Genomic DNA, 10,085 nt, shown 5'->3' with positions numbered 1-10,085 from the left:
CATGCCCAGTTCAGAGTGGCGTAAACAGAGAGGTGGCCAACCCTTGACTTGGCAGAGGAGTATGAAAGAGATCACGAAACGCTTGAGTGATGGCGGTGCTACTCGCCTTCCAGGATGAAGACCGCGTGATCCTCACTGTGTCTGGTTGGAGACACTGCAAGATATTGCTGCCAACCGATGTCAGTGGCGTTCTTGTTGTCAGTTTCTGTCCAGATTGCCTGAGTGAATGTCTGGAGGTGTAGGCACCTCGGAATGATTGTGTTAAGCTAGCACTAAGTCCCTCCCCCATCCACCTTTATTCTTTTCTTTACAATAAGGCTTTCAAATAGTCATGGGTGTACGGCAGTGAATCATTGGTGTTGAGCACTGATGTCATGCTGTCGTTGATGATGATGATGATGACCCATCTTTTGACGTAATAGCCCACATTCTTGTGCCACAATGCTTCATCTACCAATCCATCTTTCCGGCCGCTCCGTTTCAAGCTTGGCCTTTGGGCACTCCCAGTCATGGGGCTATTCGATTCTTGGTTCTCCCGAATTACAACTCGAGATAGTTCAGTGTTTAAGGCGCCAGCTTATGGACCGTAAATTCCGTGGTTCGAACCCAACCTCAGGCTTGGGCAATCTGCCAGTATCCCAGCCCTCGTCTTACCTTCCGTTGGCACGGCAGCTAGGCACCGAACTAAACGATCACAACTACAGACTTTCGGTGGATAACATCACACCTTCTTTCCGGCGATAATTATTCGGCTGTGTGATATGAGCCTTACTCATCATGTTAGTCACTCGTCTTAGACTATTCGTTCGTCTCGAATGCTAAGCTGGTCAGGATATAAGGAAATCATCTCTCAGTTCAAAGCAGATCTTAGGCGCTTTTGTTACTCACCGTAGTCTTGTTTAAATGTTCTCTGAAGAGAGTTTGGCTGCAAACTGAGACAGTGGAAAAATAACGTTGAGATTACTCGAAACTATGACAGCTTCTGGTGAGCATCCGTCTAAAGTTGTCATATCGCTTCTTTTAAGAGGGATATTAGGGTGCTTTGCAAGGTGAGATGGAAACGAGGTCCTAGATGAGAGGTGTCCTTCAGGCCACCGAGGGATTTTGAAACATGCATCGAATCTTGTCGGGGTGAATAAGAGAATTCTGTGCGAGTTCCCCCCTATGTGATCTAACGTACACTTGGTAGAAAATCACGAATTACGAAAAAACCAACGTTTCCACAGACTTCCGCGACATTCCACAGTTTTTCACGATGAATGATGAATTCTAAACGTTGGCCTTATCGGGAGAGTGCAAACTGCTTCATTCCCGCACGTCCTCGGAAAAATGACTCAATCTCTGACCATAGCATCCATCCTCGTCCGTCCACGTGGACAAAGCGCAACATCCATAGATTCCACCGATTGCCTCTTTCCGTATCGTGTCAAACACGGTTGAATTGGATCCCAGTTTTTTTTTATTGTTCCGTGACATTATTGTATGCTTCCATAGACTTACTTCGAATCTGCAGTTCGCTAGTGAGTACAACAGTCATGAAGAGCACTGATAACTGTGAAGAAGTACTTCACTCGTTATATAACCTCAGTACACTACTCATAAGCTTGCTGAAAATCCTTCGGCAGCCCACGATCGGTTTTGCCCTTCTTTGGGCTCATCAGGTAGGCGAAGTCCACGAGGTTCTGTCAACCTTACATCCCACTTGAAACCGGGCGAGTCTGTCGCAAAACCAAATTTGTTTGAAAATGGGTGTATTTCGCTAATTTCGTGCAATTTGGTTTCAAGTAGAACATAAGGTTGACGGAAACTCTGGGACCGTGCCCCAAGAAGGGCGAAACCGGTCGTGGGCTGTCGACTATACATGTATCGCGATATCTCCAGTATTGTAGCAACTGAAACCTGAGGCGGTCTTTTTGCAGCACATTCACGCTTTCTAATGCCGACGCATTTTTTCTCTGCTACCCCTCTTTTGATACTTGTAGACGTCACAGCGAATGACCCATATCCCCGTTTTGCGTTCTGACACAGTATCATTGGTTGACCGATCTCTAAGTGTCCGTAGAGGGAATCAGTTGAAGAAATGGTAGATTTCATTTGGATTTTCGTTGATTGTATCCACTTACTCAAGTGTTGTTCGGTCTGGAATTGAGGGCAACTGTCGGTCTCGCAATCGAAGCTAGACATGGTGCTTTGAATTTCACAGGTACATGTGTGCTTGTATGTTTATTTGAGTGGTAGTTGCCGCATTTTTTCATGCCCTCAGTTGGTTAACTCATATTGTTTGGCTTCTTATGCGTGCATTGGCGCGGGTGAACTTGTACGAACGCCATCACCCGTAAGCGGTTCTCATCCACACTCTACCTTCGCTGCCTTACTGTGTATCATTACTGACGCGACTGTTATTTTACTATTATTAATTATTATTGTCGGTTTGCTATTGTCAGACCGCACCGGGAGCCGGACGCAGCAAGGCGAGTGCGAAGAAGGCCAATGCCGCCACAGCTTCAGCTATCTCCAGACCTCCATTACCTGGACCCAATTCGGATCCTTTTGCAATGAATATTCGCATGCCAACACAACAGCAACCTTTGCGACAGAAACTTTCCACCTGGAACATGTGTCCTGCAAGCATGACGGCGAATTTCCCTTCAGGTATGACCTCTCCACCACTGTCGTTACCAATCGGTGCCGACGGTCGTACCGGATGCATCTCTCCCGCTTCCTTCTCCTCTCCATCCGGTGGCGTGGTGATGCGACCCAGTTCAGGGCCTCCGGTGAATTCTATGTTTGCCGGAATGCCTCACGCCCCATTGTCCTCGGGTCCGGTTGATTCTACTATTCGCTCAACTGCTTCTCCTCGTCAATACCCTGCAGGTCAGGGTGTTCCCGTGCAGCAACAGCAACACTATGCTGCTCCAGCCAATCCTGGTTCGACTCCTCCCACTGGTCCACTGTATTTCTCAAATCAACCGAACCATCCTTCTCAGACTGCTAATCTCGCGACCTCCGCTTGTACTACTGCAGCTGCACAACAGCAAATGCAGTCACAACTAACCAACTACCCACCAACCACCCGCATCTCATCCTCGCTGCATTTTCAGTCACAGTCAGCATCGGGACCCCAGCAGTTACCAGCAGCTTCCAACCGTATGCCCACACATCCACCGAACAACTCAGCCGGTAGAGGCTTCACAGGTCAGCAACACGGGTCTGAACCGATTTCCACGGACAAGCTCTCCGCACCGCCTTACTCGAGCCCCGGTCCTAATGCAACCGCACCTGGTGTGGTTCCTTCCGTCAGTTTACCGGGAGGTATGTCTTCATTACCATAACTCGTGTGCTCACTGTATGACATCATCCTCCCATGCTGTTCAGCAGTCGCGTTCTGTTTCGCCACAGACCCTATACTCTGTTCCGCGTCAGTCATGTGTTCCAATTCGTGGTCAAGTGGCTATTCGCTTGAAGTTCAGCAAGACCAGCCCGACTAGCAGTGCATTTTTCTGAGAGATAGTTTCTTTAGAGAAGGAGGGCAGTTGAATGCCAGAAAAAGTACTGTTGTACGATTGTTGGATATTTTGAGCATTCTATAGGGTTGACGTAAAAAAAATTCCATCACCTGTCAATTGAATCCGCCGCCATTTGCCTATGTACGAGTTGTTTCGTTTCTGCGAGGAAGCATTGTGGTATCCTCGAGGTCGTTGACCAATCTCACCTTTACGATTACTTTGAACCAACTGTTTCTTCACCTATTAAATGCACCGGCAATCGAACAATTTACACCATGAGTTTGGAGCACAGGACAAACTGTGCCGTGTCTACCAGGAATAGGCTCTCCATTGCTTTTCCGGTGACGGATTTTTTAAAATCGTTTTTTGCTCATCTCACAATATCTCTAGTGGATTCGGTCCAGATTTCAATAACGCTATAACAAAGAAGCTTTTTGCAGAATATACTCATTTGCACACTGATTCGGTTTTGACGGGAGACTCACCAGGAACCCAACTGAATCTCTCGTTTATGATACTTTCAAGAGGCTTTTATTTTCAAAAGAATGAAGGAAGCACAAAATTCTCTTTGCTGACCTCTACGCCTTTGACTTGCTAACCGGCGAGCCGTCATCTGGAGCAGTTGAACGAGGCGTTGAAGGTCACGCTTTCCAGTGCCAGTCCCATTTTGTTCTTGTTCTTATCCGTGAGAATTTGGACTCATTGGACGTTCGCTGGTTGGGTGGTATTCAATTCTGTTTTCCATATTTGTCTCAGGTGATAGAACTTCGCATTCCACTCCTTGATAGGCTTATGGAGGCGGGAAAGTCAAACAAACACTACAACGGCGAATAAGATTCGCTTCGTAAAATGTTGAGTTGGTTGTTGTCGTTCGTAGCTCTGAGACACAGTTCGGTAGAGAAATAAGTGGGCTCGTAATGGACCAGTGACCTACTGACCAGAATGCCCGTGATCCGAATGCAACTTCGGTATCTCGAATGCTCCTGTCTATGCTCGGACAACTCTTCCCTCCTTCAGGTGGCATGGCCATCGGGCACCGAAAGTGTTGTTACTAAATTATTATTACTGCTATTATTGGAGAAATAAATGTACCTCTGTTTTGAAGCTAAGAAGGAGGCGAGTTAGATATCAGCCGAGGACATCCACGAATACTGGTTGAACTCAGGGAGATGCTGTCAGCTATGCCTTATCCAGATAGGTGATTCCTGAGTTTCGGGCAAACATCTTGAAATGGCGCACGGATTCACAGCCGATTAGGATTCTCCCATCACTTTTTCCCTGTTATCCGAGTGCACATGTTCCAATCGTCTGTATCATCCAAAACGGATATTTGTTTACTCGTACCAAAACTAAGTAGAAGAATTCACCAGCTAGACTCTCATATTGTTCTAGGTTAACATCTAATGATGATAACGTTCCATCCCCTTCGTGTTTGCTTTGACTATCTGAAACTACTGCAATATGACTTTCGTGTTTGCTTTGACTATCTGAAACTACCGCGACCTGTAGGTGCGAATCCCGGGCATTTCGATTCACACCACCAATAGTCCACGTAAAATAACCGGAATATACACCAAAACGCAATCAGTCTCTCACGCAGCCTCTTCTGTGATTTAAAAGCTAGTGTTCCGCAAAGTAGACATTCTCTATTTGGGGGGAAATCCTTTGAAAAGTGGAAGAACTGGGTGGGAATACGGGATATATTTCTTTTGGTTAAGCGCTTTCACACTAACTTTTTTAAGGGAATGACAAGTGGTGCTAAGAGTTTGTGATGCTTTTTTTGCGAACACTCAGGCAATTTCTATTCACCTCCTGTAGTTGGTGACGCCATCAAAGTCAGCATTTTTTATTTCTTCACCTGCTCTGACATATGTTTGTGAAAGTCGTACACGAGGTTGATAAAGTCCAGTGTCTATCCTATCATATTTGCCCTTCTTGGTTTTTTAATTCCCACTGGACAATCTTTGGTCCCTTGGGGACACATCGAATCGCGTGTCGGCTATATTGATAGGCTAGCCAGATTCGCTTTCTGATGTAAGCCTTCAGCGGGACCGAGACGGTCCAAGTGGTTAGAGCGCGAATTTACTGACCGTGGAAGGTCCGTGGTTCGAACCCGACCTCTGTCTCCCGACTTCCCCTGTCTAGGCTTGCGCAACCTGGCAGTATCCCAGCCCTTGTGCAACCTTCGGGTGGTATGGCAGCTAAGCCCCGGAAGGCTGCTACAGCTGAGTGTTTTTTTTTGTAAGCCTTCAACCTAGCCATACCACTCTTTATTGGGGCCTCCTTCATCATGGCTTTGCGGCAACGGAACCCCTCTGGTGCACTTCCATCGATGTCAACCGCCATCAAACTTTTGACTCAGAGCACGGGGCTCTGTGTTACTTTCACTAGCATAGAAGTTCATTTCTCGAATTCTTTGTGTATCTAATTCATTGCGTGTCCATTTCGTTTGTCGTGCCCTTGAGACCTCAATAGAAGCCAAGTGACTTTATCAAATCGTAAACTATTTTTTGGTCCGCTTCCTATTCGTGTGTGGTCAAAACTCGGTCGTTTTCTTATCGTGGATGCAGGTGGACCAATGTTGTCAGATATTTATTATTTTCCCATTGGCTGCGCGGAAGACCGAGTTAGCCTGGTTTAAATGTTCCTCCCGCACACACTTAAATGGGTGGCTGTACTTCGTCACAAACATCCTATTGCCTAAACCGACCCAACTTTATCGCGAAGATTATCTGTTAGCCTTCGCACACTGTGATTACTTTGTGGCACACTCCGCTACGGAAGTAATGATGCCATTACAAATGTTCGACGATGATCGCTTTCCTAGGGGAACCACCCGAACACTGCCAGCCGTCCTGTTAAATCAAACTAAATTTAGAAGGAAAAATGATTGGGGAAGGTCACAAAATTTCAAGCGGTTCTTTGGTTCAAAGCCAGGCTGAAGGTTAGTGACATCAGTCACCCTCAACAGAATAAGATATCACTGTTGGGAGGAATCCTACACCCCAACCGTATGACTGCACTGCAACGGACAGTACACTTGACTCGTGCTGGTGGAATCCGTCCAGTATCGAAGCGAGTTTGGATTAGTCCAACAACCAATCGCATCTCAATGTCCGCTTCACGTCACTTGCAGATGCCACACCCAAAAGAGATTTAACTTTCGAGAACGTTGCTGACGCATGAATTTTAGATGCGGTCAACTTGCACGCAGTTTTTGACCTGTTTTGAATGTGCAATATTCCTTCGTCGTTCTGCCGACATCGTTTGGGAGATCGTACCGGTCTTTGAAGTCGATTTGCACATTAATTTTTCTTGTTCTTACCACCTAATGCAGTCAAATCCGATTTATTTAACCAACATTGCCAAAGAAAATGTTAATTTTTTAAAACACCACTCAGATGGCTAAAGCCTGGTTCTGTCGGGCAAACTGACCATGCGTTTTCCCGAGTTTAACAACCTCATCTGGTTTAACAGCCGATTAATGCAATTCCAATAACTTTACTGAAATTTGTGGTATCCAACTGCCTTTGTGAACACTCACCCGAGGCTGTGAGATCCTCTGGACCACTAATTTTATCGTCTGCTGCATTTGCGTTCAGAAACAGATCGGTTGGTTTGTCCAATCACCAACGGTATGGTTTGGGGACCTACTCAAATTTCATTGGCCGATGTGATGCATCAATTTCTTCCCGGAGGTATCCATGTTTGTCGTTTCGAATTCGACTTGACCGCGAACCACTTGAACACAATTGTTGGACGTAGTGACCTGGACATCGTCGTGTGCAGTCACCTACTATCTGAACCACTTCAAGTATGCCATTGGCCTTCGGATGCGGTGCAGATACGCTTCAACGAATATCTTCTGCGATTGGATCGAAGTTCTGTTGGTGGTGGACAATCGGCACACAAAGTGGCTTGCGTGAAGCAGTTATGTAGACCCGGTAGAAATCAGTTGGAGATTGCCATACTGGGTCTCGGAGAAGATCCGAGCCAGGCAGCCACGATGAACAAGAGGCATACAATGGCCGGTCTCTTGGAAGTAAGTCCCAATTTTATCTTAGCGTAACACTGACAGAAACAGGCGAACTGGGTGTGTTTTCGAACTGGATGAAACAGATAACTTTGGGCGGAAGAAAGCCCTAGTAAAGAATTAGATGAAAATGGAAGGTAAAGACCTACTTCCTAGAAGTCTTAGGTGTTTAGAAAGAAGGAGCAGAAATAGATTTGAAGATCAAGATCAAGATAAGCAAATCTGGATGTCATGTCAAAGTAAGGGGTCGTCAGTGGGATTTACCCAGCATCCTTTGTGAACCTCGCTGGACATAATCCTCACGCACAACGATAGGCGAACTTTGGTTAAGCAGTCCAGCTAGAAGATAACAGTATGCACACCGGTTATGTGCCATGCCCTGCAAGCCTGCTTAGGAAAACGCGAAGGTCCCACAGTATTCAGTATTCGGTTCACATTGCCGCGCCATGGCATGTTCTCCGCTAACCCTTCTCTAACAATAGCTTAAGACAGAAAACAACGCTTTCTCGGGTAGACGGGGGATTGCCGCACGTAGTACGTGCTTACCCACCTCTTATAGGTAAGTTTAAGATGTTAGTTTCAAGATTCTGATTCGTTACTAAGTTCCCGCTTACACACTACTTCGTTGCGTACTCCCTGCAACTTGGTAACGCCTACTATGCGACAGAGGCACCGTCGTATCAAAAGTTTATAGACCATATGGGGTGCATGTTGCTTTACATTGCATAAGGCTGTGACATGACCTTAATTGGCACAATAACCTGAGTCCAGACGATCGATTGAAGGGCACGATGGACTTACTTTGGTGTGCGTCCAGTTTAAAAGTACAGGTGTTGTGCAAGGCTGAGGGGACAAATCCTGTAACTGACCGCGCATGTATTTCCAAATCTGTGGGAATGCTCATGCGACTTCATGCTCACACCTCTGGTAAATTGCCTACATACGTTTTTGCGGCAACTAGTTTAGTCAGTCTCGATTGGATGACTGATTTAGTTTTTTTCCGCCCCATCTTTTGGGTGGGAACATGTGCAAGGGAAATGTACTGAATCGCACTCACCTCACCAGCTCAAGCTGAAGGCCTTTAAAACGGCTCGAGAGGAACCACATTTTGAGTCCTAAGCCCTGCCTTTACCTGTTGTGTTTCTGACATCCCTCTTATGCTGTTTTCTTGTCTGAGGAATCATCGGCCACACATTTCCATGCTATTTATGTTATTCCCTTTATTTCCGCATCCAATTAAGACACATCGCTTTGCGGCATTCATGGCTCACATGCCCGCACTGAATGTTCTCTTGGACGGATTAAAGCGACGGCGACCGGCTGGGGTGAACGCGCTTTGCGACATCCTAGAGGGCCGGGTTGGGTCCCGCAGTGAATCCTCCGGGAGTCTTCCTTCACCTGCCCGTCCCACTCCCGTGGTGGCCGAACTAAACCTGGTCTGTCCCGTATTTCGAACTCGAATGAATGTGCCAGGACGTATCATGGGCTGTGAACACGTCGAAGCGTTCGATATGGAGGCATTTCTTCGTCGAGAGGTCCTTTGGCCACGACTAAACTGTCCGATTTGCAGGTTAGTCCCAACTGAATCTGGTGTTTTTTTTAGTATCCAGTGGTTGCGGATCATCATTGTTAGGTTCTTGGCTAGGATTATTGCACTTTTGTGTCCTTCGATTACAGCCAGCCTCTGACCGTTGACACCATGAGCCTTGCTGTCGCTGGTATCAGTTTTCAGGTTCGGTCAACTTCCAGCGCTTTCATGTCGATGCTCACCGAGGGGCGAAATGGCTCAAGTGGTTAAAACGCGAATTTACCGACCGAAAGGTCCGTGGTTCCAACCCGACTTCCCCTGTTTAGGCTTGGGCAGTATCCCAGCCCTCGTGCTTTTCTCTGTTGGCATTGCAGTTAAGCCAAAGCTGAACGATTTTTTCGCGCAGTTGAGGCCAAGATATAATTTATATGGCCTCAAAGTTAGACAACTATCTCCCTCAGACCAATCCACCACTAAAATTCAATTAAGATATTTTCATTTGGCTTCCCGCCTGTGAACGTGAGAAGTGACAATCACCCCAGATGGCTAGAGGGTTGCAGTTCACCTCGGCCCTTTGGTCGTCAGTTTTTTTCTTTTCAGTCCAGTATCAACGCGCAACCTCTAGATTCACCCTGTTGGTGACCTCATTCGTCAGATGGCTTGTGACTATCGATTCCCGCTGACCCTGGTGTTTAAAACCTTTAGCTTTCAGCCAGTCAATCGAAACATCGTTCACTCTAGAACATCACAACATGTGGTGATCAGGACACTTGGTCAGCAAAGTATAGTATGTATTCTTATTGCGTACGCTACAACTACGTCTAGAACTCAAGGTTTCTGTAGGGCCGAGGAACAACTGCTGAGACGGGTTCTGAGCTCCTTCATTCCTTGGTTGACTTGTGGCTACCAACGGTATCAGTATGAATTACCCCGGGAGACCACTTGGCCTTCTTACCCTAAAGAACGGCCAGCTGAAGCTTATTGAAAAGGATATATATATATATATATATATATATAT

The 10,085-nt window shown here is 46.5% G+C and overlaps 2 protein-coding genes across 2 annotated transcripts in view; both read left to right on the top strand.

Annotated features, from left to right (window-relative positions):
• T265_14960 (hypothetical protein) overlaps nucleotides 1-3,311 on the top strand; it is a gene marked incomplete at both ends in the record, with an annotated part of 47,892 nt that extends 44,581 nt beyond the window's left edge. Inside the window, one exon of the mRNA XM_009175991.1 lies at nucleotides 2,445-3,311. Coding sequence (XP_009174255.1) covers nucleotides 2,445-3,311 — 867 coding nt within the window. The remainder of the gene's footprint in view (nucleotides 1-2,444) is intronic.
• A 3,694-nt stretch (nucleotides 3,312-7,005) lies between these two features.
• T265_09804 (hypothetical protein) overlaps nucleotides 7,006-10,085 on the top strand; it is a gene marked incomplete at both ends in the record, with an annotated part of 16,770 nt that continues 13,690 nt past the window's right edge. Inside the window, 2 exons of the mRNA XM_009175981.1 lie at nucleotides 7,006-7,548; nucleotides 8,781-9,109. Of these exons, the coding sequence (XP_009174245.1) occupies nucleotides 7,144-7,548; nucleotides 8,781-9,109 (734 nt within the window). The remainder of the gene's footprint in view (nucleotides 7,549-8,780; nucleotides 9,110-10,085) is intronic.

The sequence above is a fragment of the Opisthorchis viverrini genome (assembly GCF_000715545.1).
Source record: "Opisthorchis viverrini unplaced genomic scaffold opera_v5_303, whole genome shotgun sequence".
NCBI lineage: Eukaryota > Metazoa > Platyhelminthes > Trematoda > Opisthorchiida > Opisthorchiidae > Opisthorchis > Opisthorchis viverrini.
This window is presented reverse-complemented; position numbering and strand designations above follow the sequence as displayed.